The 19,045-nt window shown below is 36.1% G+C and overlaps 2 protein-coding genes across 4 annotated transcripts in view; one reads left to right on the top strand and one right to left on the bottom strand.

Annotated features, from left to right (window-relative positions):
* LOC134851253 (uncharacterized) overlaps positions 1-19,045 on the bottom strand; it is a 425,551-nt gene that overhangs the window by 27,359 nt on the left and 379,147 nt on the right. Inside the window, exons 2-3 of one of the 3 annotated variants that reach the window (XM_063867253.1) lie at positions 15,426-15,620; positions 15,299-15,355 (exon numbers count right to left, since the gene is read on the bottom strand). In XM_063867253.1, the coding sequence (XP_063723323.1) occupies positions 15,299-15,355; positions 15,426-15,611 (243 nt within the window). In that variant the 5' untranslated portion in view covers positions 15,612-15,620. The remainder of the gene's footprint in view (positions 1-15,298; positions 15,356-15,425; positions 15,621-19,045) is intronic. The other 2 variants (XM_063867255.1, XM_063867254.1) reach the window with 2 other exon arrangements.
* On the top strand, positions 5,607-15,139 carry LOC134852198 (glutamate receptor ionotropic, delta-2-like). The gene is made up of 10 exons (XM_063868510.1): positions 5,607-6,029; positions 7,368-8,299; positions 8,639-8,784; positions 9,311-9,471; positions 9,771-9,932; positions 10,349-10,548; positions 11,136-11,329; positions 11,527-11,734; positions 12,025-12,207; positions 14,410-15,139. Exons 1-10 carry the CDS (start codon positions 5,785-5,787, stop codon positions 15,066-15,068), a joined length of 3,090 nt encoding a protein of 1,029 aa, XP_063724580.1. The 5' UTR covers positions 5,607-5,784; the 3' UTR covers positions 15,069-15,139.

Below are 19,045 nucleotides of genomic sequence, written 5' to 3'. Positions count from 1 at the left end.
CAAAAACACTTCATATTCCGGCGACACTAATAGACGTTTATATGAAGAGCAATCTACGAACTCAAAAACAACATTACTTACCTTCGTTTAATATGATTTAAAATAGACGATTGATTATTGCTTCGATATAATCCAAAATTGATTGATTCTGCTCTTTCTGAAATATATTAACGCTTGCTAATCGCTACTGCAACAACATGATCATTATTTTCATTTAAGTGAATTAATAAACTTATATACTTCTTTCTAAATCATTGCAGATCTCAAAAACTGAAAACATAGCCAACAGACAGTTGGAAAAGAGTCAATAAACGCAGGTAAACAGAAAAAAATACAAATTTCGAAATAGATGACATTAAAGCTTTATGATTGGCACTTTTTAGATAGATGATAAGTTATGATTGGCACTTTTTTGATAGAAAACAACCAAATTTGAGAAAACTGGATTTCGCTTGGAAATCTGAAAACTTAATTCCACTTTTGAAGCTTAAGTCGAACACGTTTTTTGTGATTTTTGCCGTTTGGAATTTGTTTTCCCTTTAATGAAGGAAATGAACTGAACTTAAAAAAAAATCGAAGGTCAAACCGCAAAAAAGTAAATTTGAGCCCGAACAAATTTTAAGACTTTTCCTGAAAACGAAAAAAATCATCGCGACCTATAAAAGAGTCTGAACTACGTTCATTGACTCTTAAAAATTGCTTTTTAAACTTAATGCTAAATCCAAATAACACCCATCTATTTAACTGCAGCTTTGCTCTACATTTTGTGCTGCAAAAAAGGGCGACACATGCAGCATGCATAAATAAGGTTAAAAAAACTCAATAAAATTTACTAAATAGGATAAAAATTCAATAATTAAGTTGTTTCTGAGCCACTGCATTTTAAGTATTGAAGAAACTCCTGAAGGATCTAAACTTTGAGGTCTGGGAATAAACCCCGGATTAGTGCCCCGCATTGATTATTCCAAACAGTCCAGAGTAAGTGCGCTACAGAGTGTCAGTTACTAGATGGTCTGTCGGTTAGTTCATTTTGAATTCTTCTCAGAACGTTCGATATCATATGCTAGGTATAAAAATAGATCTTTTGAATCTTGAATTCTGTCAACAGAATTTCTATTTCTAATTGCGTAAATTTTGACCATTGATAATTTAAGACAAAAATATCCCTCGAACAACTGCTTTTCTTATACGTACTCACCACGAAATGGCAAACTACGCACTTTTTTCCATCAAATTCAGATAAAATTTCGATTAAAACTAATAATAAGAAAGCTGTTTGAGTCTTCATGGCACAGTGCTAAGAGCACAACTTCCAGTAAAGAAGCATAAATCAGTTTTAACGTTCATTAATCTTTAAACAGCTACTTCTTGAAGCTTATACTATCCCCTTACTGTTTCTAAATACTGCACTAAGAAGTCAGAACACCTGATTACAATCTCAATTTTGCATTTTTACTTTTGCATTAAGGAATTAAATTTTCACAATTAACGTTGATCAAAAAAGAAAACAACTCACATCCATAAGGGAAAAACCAAAAAAAGTGCTGGATTTTTTCCCAATTTTTAAAGCAACATTATTGATGTCAAAGTTTTCCTTGCTACTTTAATACCAAACAGCTAATCATGTTATTTTAAAGCTGATATCAACTGTTAACACAGGCGAAGGGAAGATTCGCACCAGTTTCGATGAACGCAAATATAGTATGACAAAAATTGACAGCAAATGAGACTAAAGCTGCGAAACGACGCATCATAAAATTGACAAAGCCGATATAACATAAGCTGACCCCCGTTGAACCGAGAAAAAAAGAATGAAATTATTCACAATCAGCGTAGAAAATTAGTAAAATATGCATGATTGAAAACGTTTGTTTCAAAAAATGAACATAAAAAAGTGAAAAAAAAGGAAACAAATTATGCCAAACAAGCGCTAAATTATACATCCAAAACTAGTTTTCTTTTGGTGAGGTCAAGTTTTTTTTTATCGTGAAAGTGTCACAAAAACAAAAAATTTGCATATAACGAGCGTTACTCAATCGCTTTACTTTCTCGAAACTAGACTGAATCTCAAAACAATCGAACCAGTTTTTGTCAACACGGCGACAATTTTATTGAAAAATTCAAAAAAAAACGATGATTATTTGTGATACCTGATTTTGCGTGGAAATTTTACAAAGAAAGTAAAAAGAAAAACACACCCGAATACAAAGTTCCTACCTTTTTTCAATAGACGGAACAAAAAGCCTAGTACAGAACAGATCCAGATTGAGAACAGAAAAAGCCAAAACAGATCCTTGAGTATTCACATTTGAAACGGTTTTCGAATTAAATCTCCATAGTTGATCATACCGCATTGATTACAATTAGATAGATAGCTGAAAAGCCCTAATGGACGAGGCCCTCAATACAATGCAGCTCAAATTATCCAGGAGCAGCGCCCGACTTCATATATTGAACCTTTTTTTCATATATATTTTTTTAAATCATCGATTGTCTTTGTTACTATTGATTTCCATTTTTCGGTTAATTCCGCTAAAACATCGCTGGTTGCAATTTTCTGACAAAGGCCATACTGAAAATTTTGCTGCATCTTTGTAATTTAGCAAAGCTTGTAATTAATTCGATATATCACGCTCCCAGATTTATGAAATTGAACGATTAAAAAACTTTTGAAAGTTTGGCAAAACTAAAGAGTCAAAGATAAGATTAATCTATACAGAAGCGAAGCTGAGCTTCGCACCACATGCGATACTACAATTATAAGTTGAGCCCACCATGAAGCTAAAAAATTAGATAACAGAACTTCGAACTATTTAACAATCAAAAAAGGAAGTGGAAAAACGAGAAACAAAAAATGCTTGTGTTTGAATTTATTTAAGTTTTTCAAAGTGTGGTTGAACTTGGGCAATCAAAAAATTGATGCCGAGTCTTATTGATCACAAGAGAACTACCGGATATTTTAAGGAAATGAAATCGTTAAATAAGCCGACAGATATGAAGGCGACATCCAATAAGCTGAAACTCTTTGACAAAAAGTTTTGACAAAACAAATAGGAAAAAATTTCTTGTTACGCCTAAATAAGATCCACGGTAGCCATATAAGTAGCGTATGCAAAGTAGAGTAGACTACATAATTTGAAAACTGAACCGACAGAGCTTAAGTCGACGATCTTGAAGCCGATGAACCATCAGTAGAGAATTAATATAAAAACTCTATAATTACACATACAATGGTTTGAGTTCTAGATGTAGCATGAGTAGTAACTAGTACCCGGTAGTTAAATTTGAACTTTCATGAAACTGAGCATGTTTGCTGCAAAACATCATCATAAGTGATTAAACTGATTGTGTTAAACTAGTTGTTAACCCGAGTAAAAGTCCATATTCCGATTAGATAATGCTTGCTAATCGCAAGCATAAATCTTTTAAGCAAAGAGCGGCGACAGACATATTTTATCAGGAAAACGCGGTTAATATTATCAGCTTCCAAGGGCTTTTTTAAGTTTGTGGAGTAATTAATGTAGAAAGAATACTGCGCTGAATAACCGTGAGCACAAGCAGTGTCGATCAGGTGAAGATCATATTCATTTGATATAGACTTTACCATCTAAACGTTGCGTATATCATAAGCATCTCTCCAATAGTAAGATTTTGCTCTGCAATTCGAAGAGAATGTTCCATTAACATATTTATGATATAAAAAATTAAGTTTAAATATAAACGTGATTGCCAGATTGATGCACCGGCAGCATAGAGTGTGATTAACCACTATTTTTTTCCAAAAAAAATTAAAACAACCAACAGTAATCGGATTTTTTTTCTGCGTTTGTTGATGAAATTTAGTGATGCTTTTTCTGGCTTAAGGATAAGTTGAAACTACTACGAGCAGAAATGAGAATTTCTTTAAGCTGAAATGAGAAAACCTTCAGACACCATAGTTTTTCCTTGAGTGAACGTACAACCAATAATCGAACAACCATTGACAAAAATATAATGTGTTATTTCCAAAAACCTTATAACCAAACTATAGCAACAGTAATAACAACAAACCCAGTTTTCAGCAAAAAAAGCTGTTAAATTAACATCAACGTCTTCCGGGACAATATCAACATCCCAAATCCCGCTGTTGAACATATCGATGTTAATTTCCCAGCTGAAATATGATTTTTTTTCAGCAGTTGTTATCATTATTTCATCCAAAAAGTGGTCCTCTTGGAAAATGGATGTTGGAAGAGCTGTTCATGATTGAGGGTGCAAATGATGAAAAATCACAGGAGTTCGACACCCTCACCGCTACCCATTTGCGGCCGACTGAACTAAATTTTTCGTGAAAAAAAAAACTTCTCAAAAACGACATTTTTGGCACGCTTTGCCTGCGACGCAGAAAACTTTTCGACAAAATAGGTCATTTGGTTGTTTTGTAAAAGCTTGGAAAAGTAATTCGGTTAACCAAAAAAGGGAACCGAATTCTATTCCGCCTCCTTTTGAGAAAAGCCTAGAACCGCCCCCATGATCCGCCTCCAAAAGTATAGGAACTGAGAATTCCTCTTCCTGATTTATTCAATCCTGATTTATTCAAGTCAATTTTTATCGTCACTGGCCAATTTATTTGGTTGTATTTCAAAGAAGCCAGAAGAAACAATAAGTTCCATTTTATTTGAGATAACAACCTAGCACGACAAATCTTATCTCGAGAAGTTGTAACAAGCAGAGCTGAATAAGTTACCCTAAGGTAACATTTTAGTGAAGAATCCTCAAAATTAACACACCATTAGCAGCGGACAACTTCTGAAGCGCAAAAATTCCCTCAATCTGTGCAGAGTTAGAACTGAATAGAATTTGCAAACCTTTCAGGTAAAAATCAGTAGTGCATTATATCTAAAGTTGTTATTCCCCCTAAATTTATCTCTAATCCCGGCAGAACAAGATTAATTTGACAGAGAGAAGGACCCTTCCCCCTTGATCGTCACATACCCCCCATTCGTGATATCCCTCCCCCTCTTATCTACAACACATCCTTAACCCCCAAGACTGTACCGAATTATAACATGGGCAGGGAAGTCTTTCATTCTTTTGTCTCCTTTTCTTTTTAAAAAATAAGACGTCTGTCACCAAAATGACAGACCGAACTCTAACCAACCTCAAATCTCCCGCAAGTACAAGTCCCCTTTTTAGATTATCCAACACACCGAAAAGCCCAATTTGTACCTTCTATTTTTCTCAATACTACTTTTGTCTTTTACTCTCACGTCTCAAAAGAAGGCTTCGCTTTTAATTTCCATAAATTGTGACAAGAAATCAATGAAAATAGCTCTGAGTTTTTGGTTCAAAAAACTTATCAAATTGGTGTTTCAGAACTAGTTTTTGATTCAAGAGCGTCACTGATTGGTAGACAGTTCAGTCCACCTTCTAAAAATATTCCCAATTTGCTGATTGACAAAACTTAACTGATAACCTTTTTCAGACAGATTGTATCTCAGCATTTCAAACTGTATCCTGAAATAGAATAAAAAAATCGCAAATTTATTTTTTTGCACTCCTTTTTTGTGAGCAGCAACAACTTCCTATTAGAAATTATCATAAAATCCGAGCAAGTTTAAATATCATTGCAAAGAATTTGATTCCTAAATTATTTTGATCTCATTCCAGCGCGGTTTATCTACAAACACTGATTCCAGTATAAAATATTCATTTTGCTTAGCTATATTCTAATACTAGTTTTAAATCTCAGATTTTTGCAAACAAAAATTTATCAGGTCATTGTTTGTCTTCTTCCCAGTTCTCATGGAGCAACTAATTAAATTAATTATCATAACCTTGTTATCACTTTGCTCAATTCTACCATCACAACAATTAGGCCAAGAAAGGTTTCTGAAGGTGAGCACTTATTTCGAGGCCAGTGAGTTACAATACGACACGACTATTCGCGACTTTGCAGCCGAGTGGAATGTACAACACAGTGTTTTCAAAGACGAAGTTCAGCTGGTAGAAGACAGCACATATCAGCTCTACTCAAGCCCTTATGACGCGTTAGTACTCATACTTTTGCTTCAAAGCGGAATTCTTTTTCGGAGATAGCCCATTTTTAAACAGAGGCGATGCCGAGCTTTGCAGCAATTGCAATATCACAAACATAGAATTTCACGCTAGCTGTCAAAAAATGAAACTGAAGACATTTGGAAAAAAAACGAAAATATCGAAAAAAATCATTTTCTCTCGATTGATGTTTAATTTGAACTAACAAGGTCCAGCAACACAATCATCGACATGTAGCAAGTATTCAGCAGCTTTTATCGAGCGGCAACTAAGATGACAAAACTTGGTCAAGCTAACGATGAGCCGAAAACAAAATAGTTGTCATGAAAAGCTTTGAGCTATTAATTTCTGAAATTCTTAGATTTTATCCTCTTGGGTTTCCAACGGGGGTCAAAAAAATTACGCTTCCCTTTAAACGATACAAAAACAAATCACTAAGCCGATAAAACCTCAGCATTAACTATTTAGGCCGAATGAAGCTTTTCTGCGAAAAAAAAACAGAAGTAAAATATTCTAAGTCAGGGCTAGTTAACTTACTCATTACTGGAGTAAATCAAACACACTTGCAACTACAATCAAAACTGCTTACAACACAAGACAATGTCGCAACTAGGTCGACAAACAATTATCACACAAACGATTGGACGTTTTTTTTAACGTATTATTTAGTTTAAAAAAACAGGTCTTGCCCGGATTCAAATCTAGGACCTTTGCCATCCCAGGCATAGCCGTTACCTATAACGCAAGTCAGTCAGAGAAGCCAAAAAATTTGAATTAGCATCATTTGAATAAATCAAGCTATCAAGTGATTTTTTCAAGCAACTTTTAAACCAAAAAAAGAATATAAGTCGATTGGATAACGATTGCTATTCGCAAGCGTAAATATAAATATTCAGATACTGCTTTTTTAGTTAGAACAAAAAAACATTCGGCAGTTTTTTTTTGACACTCACTGAGAAAATTTTTGATAATTTCTTTAATAAATTCTTTGATAATTTCTTTGATAACTTCTGAAATACCTTCAATATGATACCACAACCCAAAGCCCAACAAACTTTCTTTGGTAAAAAAAATTTGGACTCTGAGAAGCAGAAACAGTCCAAAACTTCGAGATTTTCTAACTGTTTTTACACTAATTAATTGAATATTGTTGCGCTTAAAAACCTGAGCAAATCTTTTCACCAAATGCACTCGTTTCAAAATCTAAATCACGCCTAAGGGTCGAATATGATAGATAAAAACTTCAAGATAAAAACTTCACTTTTATTTGGACTATCTACAAACGGGTTCAAAAATAAACGAGGAAAAAACCTTATCATCGCTTATTTTAGGGTCAAAAACGCCATCGGTCTCGTCAAGTCTGGAGGCCACGTGATCATAGCTGTCAGCAACTGTCAATCATCTGTTGCACTGAAATCATGGAGTGATACTCACAACATACCACTAGTCTTAATGCCAACTGAACTTTGCAACCAAGTAGCCGAAACTCGAAATACCGAATTAATTGACCAATCAGAAAGCAGCATTCAGAAAGCCATCAATTTAGGCACTACATTATCCATGCAATCTGCAATTAATGAACTTCATTTTCCTGCATTCGATTTAGCAATCATGCTTGGTTTCACAAGAATAGTTCTGATCATGGACGATTTTCACTACTCACGTTTGTACATAGAATCCAACGCTATCAATTCAACATTCAGAAGACAGTCTAGTTTCTTTGTTTACCGAATGGACGAAGTGAATGATTTTTTCGACAAGGACGCAAATAATGCCGGCCAAGACAACTTCATAATTCTTGGATCTCTCAAATCATGCCAAAGATTCTTCTCCAAAGGAAACAAACACTCGCCTATTTTGAAGATCAAATTCACCTGGATCATTTCATGCACAGGTCTTACCGTTGAAAATTTCAATCTCTTGAGATCTAGCATGGCTAAAATGTACTTAGTCACCAGTCAGCAAGACCTCTCGACGAATGTTCTAGAACGTCTGAAAGCCTCGCTTCAAAACATAACTCGAACAATTGCCATGTCCTTTGAGGAAATGAACACCAGATTCCCGACTCCGATACCTGTCGATTTTTCAGTCTACAACGGATCATGGAAAACTATTCCAGAATATTCTAAGTGGGCAGCGGGTGTTGAACTGATTCAGAACATGAGGGATCATTTGAAAAAGGAAGATCATTCAAACCACGCGCACAGAAATATATTCAACGTGTATTACAGGAACATCGAGCACAAGAATTGGACCAAACTCGGTCAGTTTGTAAATATAATTCAAGACCTCCCAGACCTTTCACACATTCGTCTCCTTTTTTAGACCTTTCAATGGTTTAGTTTTTTTTGTAGAAAAACCTATCAATTTCACCGAACTAAACTTAAACAGGAAAAACATCTTCGGTAGTTTTACACATAAATGATGTCAAACTATAAAAGACACCTCAAAACAATGACAGACTCTCAATAGCTTTTCCGATGGCTTTTCGCGCTTTAAAAACGATACGAAGTGGTTTTTAATTAGTTGAGACGAATATTTTCATACAGACATAAAAATATCGAATTAATCACTGCTAACAAATCCATTTTCTCGTCCACAGGAACTTGGAACCGACAAGGTGGTCTGGACTCCTCAATCCTCTCCCACTACAAATCTACTCTCTGGGACCCAAACCGAGTCTTGCGAGTTGTCACAGTCATCGAACCGCCTTTTGTATCCCAGGAAAGCGATAGATTACAATATCAGGCATTTTCCAAAATATTACACAAGAATACCAGAACTAAAGCTACTTGGATAATCATGCGACTATAAATTAGCTACTCCTTATTTACTTGCGACTATGTAGTTATGCACTAGCGACGCCTTGTTTAAAATTAGGGGCGTATCTGGCATTTTCGAGAGTGGGCGGATTTTTGTCAGAAAAAATCGAAAATTTCTTTCTTATTTTTTAGATCTCTCCAAAAACACGATAACGACCCTGCTCTGACCATTTTTTAAATTTATGGAAATACAGGTTTCAAAAATTCCGCCCAGGTTGCAACAACTCATTTCCTTTGTTCTAGCTAGTCACGACGAAAACTTAAAAAAGCTAACAATTTTTAGACCAGAGAGTTTCAGCTTATGAACAATATGTTAGTCTGCCGCTTACAGTAAATTTTTTTGTAGGCTGGCAAAAGTTATCTTTTCCCTTTTCTGTAACCTATGTGCAATTGGTCCAGCTACAAAAATGATATTGTTAGATGTGCCTGGTATTGCAACCTTTCCTAATTAGGAAATCGGGTCTGAAGGCGTGAAGTACTACGGGTACTGCATAGACTTACTAAGTGAGATCATGAGACATTTGGGATTGAGATACGAGGTGTACAGTGCCAGTGCTTATGGGTCTCTAATTGACGACAACTGGAACGGAGCGGTGGGCGAAGTGGTATATGGGTGAGTTACACCTGACCATGAAACCTTCAAAAATCGCTTGATTTCAGAAATGATCAGTTTAACACTATTAAAACATTTTCCTTTAGCGACAGATCTAACATTTCCAAGAAGCCTCAGATCACAAAAAAAACTCATGCCTATGAAAACTTCAATGCTTCCATATTTGAAAAAAAGAGCATTTGAACTTCTTACTTGGGTCGAAGTTTATATCCGATTTTTTAACGATGATTATCTTCAGGAAAAAACCCATTCAGAAAAAACAGGCCTCGATCAGTTTGTTTTAAACTTTCTGCATTCAGGCGCGCTGACATGGCAGTGAGTGGTATGATCATCACTTCAGCTAGACAGGACGTGGTCGACTTCTCCTCTCGCTACATGGACTACTCAGTTGGTATTCTGATCAAAAAGCAGTTCCAGACAGACGACGGATTCGGATTCCTCAACCCACTCACCCAGAACGTGTAAGCTCTATAGGTCTACCTAAGGTAGCTTCGTAAAAACATGATTATTTGATCTTCAGTTATCTTTGCCAGTCTTGCCTATTCCATACTTTCCGGTCTGTCACCAAAAAAAAGCAGTCATTCCAGGCCCAGCATGACCAGTGATGATTGCCGAGCCCGAAAAAAAAGAAAGTATTGGTGTAGGTCCTAGTCATGCGCACAGCTGCGATGGCGCAACTGATACTTTGTTATTTTTTTGACCTCGAAAGGCTGAAAAATACAATTTTAACTCTCACCTGTGATATATTTATCCAGACGCCTCCCTTCATAAGCCCATAAAAAGAACTTCGTTTTTGGTTAGTTCAACAAAAAAGTAACTCTTTCCAGATGGGTCTCTTCGTTTTTGGTTAGACCAACAAAAAATAAACTCTTTCCAGGTGGGTCTCATTCTGTGCCCTTATCTTCGCCGTCGGCCTATTAATGTACGCTTTGACCAGAATCAGTCCCTCGGCTGAGAATGTGAACGACTTGAGTGGCTTCACTGACTTGTCCAAGTTCAACATGCGCAACTCCATCTGGTTCATGATCTCCTCCATCATGATGCAGGGAGTGGACATACAACCGGCCACACCTTCAGGTCAGAGGCCATAGCCAGTGACCATAATTGGAAATAATACTCCCCAATACAGACTCGTATTCCCCAGCATTAAAGAATCGTATATGCGCACTTTCAGCTCCAACATCCAACATTGCAATTCTGGTGTTTTATGATAAAAATTTTCATTTTTCAATTTTCTTACAGACTTCTAAAACTAAATTGTTAGGGAAATTTAGACGTCACGTAACTACCTTAAACATCTGACCAATTTTTCATTGGTTTTCAATATCCAGTAAACCAATAGAACTTTCTGTTGGTTCGTTGACGAGAATACTTGCCAAAATGTGAGAATATTAAACTTGTCAAAAGCACAGCTAACTTTAGAACTACCTGCAGTTCTGAGCTTGGAGGGAGTCGTCATTTATCATCACTTTGAATGTTTCTATTCTCTATTGTGTTGTTCCGGTCGAACCTCACACACCTTCTGGTTATTCGGCGAGAAAAAAGCTCATCCAAATTAAAGCTCATCCAAATTACGATAAGAATGCTAATCAAGATAAACAACGCTTAAGAATTACGCGAAGTCCTGCTTACAATGTTTCTCTTCTATGTTATATCCGTTATAGGTCGAATCATAGGCGGATTCTGGTGGTTTTTCTCTCTCACTGTAACTGCGATGTACACGGCCAACTTAGCGGCCTTCCTCACTGTGAACAGAATGGAGACCCCGATAGACTCCCTGCAGAGCCTGGCCTACCAGAACAAGATATCCTACGGCACAGTAATTAACTCACCCATACATCTAGACTTCAAAGAACAGGTGAGATTATAGAGTTAGAACTTTAGTGCGCAGATCTTCAAACCTTTAAGGAAACAGAAAAACAAATTTAGTCATTTGTCCTTAATTATGACCTTAATGACCTTTAAATTTTAAGACGAATCTATATTTTTAACTCGTTTTCGATAAAAAATTAACTCAACTTGAGAAAACAGGATCACTAGCTTGTGTTTTATCAGGCCGAGATGATTCCCCTTTATGAGCGCATCTACGCGGCACTGGTGAATGACTACAAGCCCAGTGACAACTTAGTGACCACAGCGGAGGAGGGATTTGAGAAGGTGAAGAGTGGACGATATGCATTCATGTGGGACGATGCCATACTGCAGTGGATTCAGACCATACATTGTGAATATATAAGTGTGGGCAAGCCATTCATGAACAAAGGTAGGTCAATGATGGTGCGAGGCCACTGAAAGGTCGTTTATGGGAAGTGTGCGACCATTAATATCTTCCTTTCACTTGGTTCAAAAGTTCTAATGCTAAGCATAGCTACAGGATCTTTAGAGGAATGATTAATTGGAAAAAAACCATGTGGCAATCAATTTACCTAATCTATGGATAACAGCAGCTCATTTTGAGTATTTGAGTGCTTGCTTGATTTTGAGATCTTAACGTTGTTAGATAGTCATCACAACTAGTTTGGCACAATATATTTGTTTATTTACATAATTTAGGCTACGGCATAGCTATGACCAAAGGAAGTGGACTGAAAAAGAACGTCTCCTCTGCCATTCTGATGCTGCAGGAGGACGGGAGACTTGAGAAGCTCAGACAAAAATGGTTCCTCAATGCCACCGAGTGTGTCACAGGAACCAAGGACACAGACCAGGCCAGCGAGGAGGACACCAGTACAAGAGGTCAGAAAATTTGATTTTCTCATGTTCGATTAAATGATTTGAAATATCTACCGCTTTAAGATAGCTTCAAAACGGTATGTCAGTATAGAGTGACTGTTTGAAAAAGCCAGTAAAACAATTTTAGGTAAAAACAAGTTAAAATAATCGATTTGGCATTCCTAAACAAAGCAAAAAACTTTTGACACAGACAAAGTTTATAAATTTCTGAACGAACTGAAATAAGTCGAGGTCGATTCAAAAAAGAAAATAATAGTTAATTCGGGTGCAATCATCACAAAATCATCACCGTAGCTATCGCTTAAAAGAGAACAAAAATTTTTTGAATTTTTCAGTCAATTTCTTGGACACAGAAATCAAAATAGGCTTCAACAGATAAGTATGAATAGCTAAGAACAATCAACATGGCCTTCGAAATTTAAATCAGACGTGAAATCCACGCAATAGACAAGTGAATCCAAACTGAAACTGTTAGATTCTTTAAGCTATCTTTAAGTCTCCTCGAAAAACTAAAATTTACGCCTTCCCTAACAAAAAAAAATCACACGTTTATCTCGATTGATGCTCAATTTGAGGAAAACATGTCAACAAACACAATCACCAGAAATAAATAAGCCTTCACGCAGAGAGGAAACGGAGCTTCGCGCTACTTGCCTTACAAAATATAAGCCAGTGTTCAGGAGTAAAAAAAATGACTGCAACAAAACTTGCGACATGTTTTTGTTTATCGAAAACTTCTAAGTATTTCCAGAGCAGGCACAACTTTGCCAACCAATTTATTCATGAAGTTCATTTGACAAATCGAGCCAGGCAAAACAATTCTGTTTTGAAAAGTGAGAAAGTTTTACGAGAAAATTTTACGATCAGATCAAAATCATAATTCAAAAATATTTACACAGAGGCGAAGCGGAGCTTCGCATAACTTTCAAAACAACAAATGGACTAGAAAAAGATACGTGCATAACACAAGCGAAAAAAAATTGAAAATCGAAAAAAAAATTACAAAAAAAGAAAAAATTCGAAAACACGATCACTAGCATTAAATAAGCTTTTATTAGTTACGGAGCGGCAAAACATCCGACAATACGTGGGTAGACGATCATTGAGCCGAAAACAAAAAAAATACCATAGGAAAATGTTAACATAAAAATGGTAAGCAATTGTGTTTTAAAACTATGAACTTTTACACCAAAACATGAACCGAAACTACTTGGACCTTAAGCTTTTATTTTTAATATTTACCAAAAAAAATACAGCGATATGCAACTAAGCGGACAAAACAAAAGCAAGCAAACAAAAACTTGACACTTCAATTTTTCAAGGGGAAAAATTTTCAATTTCATACAAACTGAAAAAAAAACAGGTCTGGTCGGGACCCGAAACACACTTGACCAAGAGAGAAGGCGCATGGGAGTTATTGTCGTTTCATAATGACTGAAAGTCTATTTTCTAAAATGTAATGCATACGGAAAAAGTCTAGTTCCCTATTACAAATACACTTGCTCTCAAAGAAAATATAACACAAAGGGAAAGCTGAGCTTCGCACCACTTGCGATACAAAACAAGAAAGCCGCTAAGTCGGAAAAATTAAAAACGTCGAAAAAAGGTCTATCAAAATGAATAAGACTAGTTTTGAAAAAAAACAAGCCAAGCCAAGCGGTAACAAAGACAAAAAGACCTGAGCAGAAACCGTTAAAGCCGAAAAAAAACTAACAAGACTTAGGACTTATAAAAAGTTAAGAAGAAGTCCCCCTCGCCCTCAAAACACACACAAACATTAAACTTTACTTGCTTGTCATGTGAATCAATATTAGGCAAATAAACCGATATAATATAGGCCGACACCTATTAAGCCGAAAAATGAAAATAATTACGAAAACACGAAAACAAAAAAGAAAAAACTCAAAATCAGACATGGTAAATTTACAAATTTGTGAAGTTTCAGTTTCAGTAAAAACTGTTTAAAAAGTTAACCAATAAAAACCCTACAAGATAAAAAAAACATGGCCTTGAAAAAAACGGAAAATGAACCGACATAATTTAGGACTAGAAGTGAAGATCCACTAGAAGAGATCCTGTGGACGCAGTTGTTTACGGGAAAAATTCTAATTCCTGATATCGCAAGGGTAACCAGTAGAAAAGATTCGAACCCCAACACTTGACATCAGATGAAAAACTAAATAAAAAAATCATTATGTGTTTCAGGTATTGACCTCAGCAGTGTTAAGGGAATTTTCTTCACTCTCATGTTTGGAGTATTTCTGTCCGTATTCACAGTCTGTGGCGAAATGTGGATGGTCAGAAGCTGCAACATTCAACCGAACAGAGAGACGATTGAGGATGAGTCGTTGCCGGACCCTGCGCAAGCGCGATTAAATGACGATTCTTTTCCATTTTTCAACACCAATCGCCACCCGGTGGAAAATGGAGTGTGGAAAAAGAGCATTCAGTATACTGAAGTACCAAACGAGGGCACCAGTAATTTATACAACGGAATATATGCCACACCATTTAGCCCAAAAATGAATGTTACTGTTACACAAAATAACCACTACCAACTGCAGCCCTTTTACAATTTGGGCAATAGCAGCTTGCCTAATGGTAGTTTCCAGCCAAATCGGTGGAATTATGGTCAAATTTTTGGATCATTGGATCTCATAAATGATCAAACAACTATGCCTCTGAGACCCAATGCAATGCAAAGGAGACTAATTGAATCGCAAAACAGCGTGGATCACAATGGCTACCAAATAAATTCTGCAACTAGTAATGGCGTGCACCGTCACCACAGCGTTGCAAAAACAAAAGAAAATGTTTCGGCGATTTCCACCGCTGAGCCAAAGCTGATATTTTACAACAGATGAAGAACAACTTTTCAAACTGCTCGAGAGCACAATTGCAAACTCATTTTTAGAAAACGCTATTTAAAATAAAATCCAAGTACTTTTTTTTTCTTATTCAAAGCGTGTCCTCTCATTCAAAATTTGTACGTTCGGTCATGAGCATGCTAGTTAGAGCACATATTTATGCAAACGCTAAGCTACCAGTCTATTTAGTTCAATTAGTAGCATTGAATGCAAAGAAAGAATCTTACGTTTTTCACACTCCATGTGATGGAGCCAAGTGTGTAGCCTCTCAATACTGGAGCACTCTGAAAATGTACAAACACTTTAATTGACCCAAGATTTAAGTTCAGCTTGCAAAACAAGAACAAAATTTACGAGCACAGGCAAATGTGATACTGTTCGTTCATCGGTTTCCGATACTTTGGGCAGCTCCTTGTACGCTTTAGCGTTCAACCGTTTCCAAATTACCATTCCAAGCCAAATACTAGAACCAAAAATAGCAAATGTAGTCAAACCACAACGCTGTACTTTATCGATGAATGAATCACTAATAACAGCCATGTTGCACCTGCAAATATATCTACATAATAAAAACTTTTTCGTTCATGTATTACATTCTAACTTGCAGTCGGCAGTTAAATAACTGATTTGATAAAAAACCATCAGACTTTTAAAAATGTTTCAAACGTTTCCGTCTATTTTGTGCATCGTAAGAAGTTTTAAATACCATTTTTAGACACTGATCAACGATCATGAAAAAGTGTCAAAAACATTTTAAAATTACCTTAACAAAATTGCCTAATCAGAATCAAGCAACTGTTACTACGTAATAAAATAACCCAATATTTTTTATGTATCTTGATATATCTAAATGATAATTCGGTGGGTATTCACAAGTACCAAAACGATAAATCAGTCCCATTCGTACCAAAATAAAAAATCAATCGCGATTGTACCAATAATATTCAATCGGCCTAAGACTATTAAGCCGACTACTTTAAGCTCTTGGTTTAAGGTCGCCGGTGGGCGCGCTACGTGCGCGTTGCCGCTTTGCGGCGATAATCGGCTCTAATTTTCGTATAGAGTCCCACCCTCTGTTGGCAAGCTCGCAACACGTTGGCGCGACTGCGGCGGTCACTATTCTGATGTTTAGTTTTCTTCTGTTTGAACAGTTAGAAAATTAATGTAATAATTTGTAAGCTCACAATTCGACCAATCAGACATCGAGTTAAATCATTTTGGTACAAATGGGACAGATTTGTCATTTTGGTACAAATGAACGTTGGTACAAATGGGACATCACCGATAATTCAAATGTTCTCACTTTTTTTAAACTTTAAGCAATATTCAAAAAAAAAGTTTAAACAATATTCACAAAAAAAGATCTTTAGATTTTTCAATAAAAAAGTTTTCAAAAGTTCGGATACGCATTTGACCTTCATCACATCTTTCAGTCAACAAAGTTTTGAAATTTTGTAAATACGGAAAACTTTTAATAGTCAGATAAGAGCATTTAATTTCAGAAATTCTTTCATTTTTTCAATTTCATCTGAGTTTTTTATCTGAAAAAAATGACGGGGCCAACATAGAAACGAATAGATGGGAGGAGATCTTAAAGGAAACGAGACTGTACTCTGACGAGAGTATAATTGCGCTTGATGTAAAGAGACTGTACACTTTATACACTTGATGTTCGGCTCAAAAAGCTATTGAAATAGACATCAAGACATTGTGAGATCACACCAACCATCTAAATTGTCTCGGAAAACTATTTTAAAAATACTAAATTTGGCAGTGGTTCACTCTAAATGCAACGGTTTAAGATATCTACAAAAGACGGTCAAGCCATAAAGCCTTCCGTTGCAGTTACTTAGCCAATTTTTTGCTCAAATAATAAGCACCCGCAATAAGGATTGTAGTACCAAAAGTGACTCTGTAAAAAAGGTGGTCAATGAATATGGGCCCTTCCGTCATGCGACGGTCCGTGCACAGGCTGGATAGGGCCATACCAACGCTATATAAATGTATCGGCAAATTTTTTTTTCGAATAAATCAAGTCGATTTCAACGCATCCAGAGAATTGTCAATTAAAATCTACCCTCTTCGATTATAGCACAGATGGAATTGTCTATGTAGGATGTCCTTTTAAGTTTTTTTTTGCACCCCTTGAAGCAGCGGATTGCACTCCGTAGAAGTGCAAAATATATTTTTTGTTCTTATATAATTTGTTGTTGCCGAGCATGATTCGTTCCGTTTTTTGCTTAGTTTACATGTAGAACAAAAAAGTGACATGTAGAATTAAAGGGGAAGAAAGCAAATCCAGCTTGAATTGGTACCACTCAAGTTGTAGTAACATATCGCAACCCGAATACGCGAGCATCATTCAAAAAACTTGCTTAAGCAGGACATTCTTTGTGAATGATATGGTTAGATCTTTCAGGTGCGATGCTGGGGTATTCCTCAAAGCTGCTATCATATTGCATCCAATTTTGCAATTTACTTTAGAAGAATCAGATGACAATGGAGCTAAATGACAACGGTAATTTGGCCTTCTCGGAGTTAAAAGTACATGAAGACTCACGAAAAAGAACATGCATGTGGTATTAGAAATCCAATGATACCTGCACTATATTTATTTCAAGAAGCTGAGCATTGTTGCATTACAATCGACAAGTCAAAGCCGTCACAATCAGTTGGGTTTTCAAAAGTAACTCAGCATTTTAAAATTTGACAAGCATTGAGGAATAGCGGAAACATTGGATTAACCAATACCCTGGAAAATGAAAGATAGTATCCGAAAATATTAACAAGATCATTGAAGGTAAGAAAATTGCGCAACTCCCCGATTAATAAAAAAAACAAGAAATGACCGAACGGTTCATCTCTGTTTTTTACTCAACAAAATTGATGCAATCTAACACAATTTTCAGCTGAAGAATTGCAGCAAATTTCCAAGTCTCAAATAAGTTTCAACAACAAAAAATTGAAAACATGGTTGCTTTCACTCAAAACTTCTTTCGAAAAGGCATTGAAACCCAAAGTGCTGTGTAAACTCACTTCTACTGAATATAACTCCATTTATATCTGTGCTAGTCGGTCAAAATGTAAGTTTTCATTTTGGATATAATTTTTTAAAAACTCAAGTAGAGCCAGTCATGCCTGATTTTTTTGCGACAACTTAAAATCAGAACTCAAGATCACAACGGGAGTTCTGAAAACTCATAAAAAGTTGTGCATTAACTCACTGTAGACCAGTTGTAGATCGCAATTGGCAGATCTAAATAGCTACGGGAGAGTAAAGTTGTTTGCTTACCGACATCGTAAAGAGTAAAAACTGCATCTAGATAAAGAGTACAATATCGCAGGGAAACCTTCCCTGTCATTTGACCTAGTCGTCCAAACTCGTGAAAAACTTTACAAAACTTCTTGATCTAGTTAGTTAACTTGATCTTGATTGAATTATATACTTGACTTAATTTCATCGTTCTTATCGTGTCTTGAATTAATGAATTTATTTACAAGAGCTTGTTTTACGTGTTTATGTTGAGATAAGGTGAGTTTCTAAGTTGATCGATCCTGAATGGATCCAGCACACACTGTCTTAAAAACTGAAAGTGAAAAAGTATTTAGAAAAATGTAACAACGACCTTTACCCGACCCTGATTTTAACGGTGTTCTTGTGTTGTAGGTTTTAAGAGATTTGATCATTTGGCCGATCTATTCAATTCGTAGAATGCGGTGTGATTTTGGTACTGGTTTTTAAACAGTAGCACGATCTTGAGTTCCATAACTACCTCAGCCGTTGATTGACTCCGACCGATTGAGCCAGAGATAGAGCCTTTAAGGCCCTTGAGCCAATGGCTATAGAGCCTATCAATCTTTATCTCAAATGTGACATACGGGAACGATTGTTGTAGTCGACCATTCAGTGTGGCTTTTAGCCACGAGGATTGACGAAAATCGCAAAAAGGACATTGCAAAAACGGGACAAGGAG

This window comes from Symsagittifera roscoffensis, chromosome 7 (assembly GCF_963678635.1).
Source record: "Symsagittifera roscoffensis chromosome 7, txSymRosc1.1, whole genome shotgun sequence".
Taxonomy (NCBI): domain Eukaryota; kingdom Metazoa; phylum Xenacoelomorpha; order Acoela; family Convolutidae; genus Symsagittifera; species Symsagittifera roscoffensis.
Note: the sequence above shows the minus strand (reverse complement) of the source record. Positions and strands in the feature narration are given on the sequence as shown.

Bases quoted from the DNA above. Each gene is read 5' to 3' on its own strand.
- LOC134852198 (XM_063868510.1), top strand. From the start codon at position 5,785: ATGGAGCAACTAATTAAATTAATTATCATAACCTTGTTATCACTTTGC. The intron at 9,933-10,348 runs GTAAGCTCTATA...AACTCTTTCCAG, and splicing joins AACCCACTCACCCAGAACGT to GTGGGTCTCATTCTGTGCCC. The intron at 11,735-12,024 runs GTAGGTCAATGA...TACATAATTTAG, and splicing joins CAAGCCATTCATGAACAAAG to GCTACGGCATAGCTATGACC.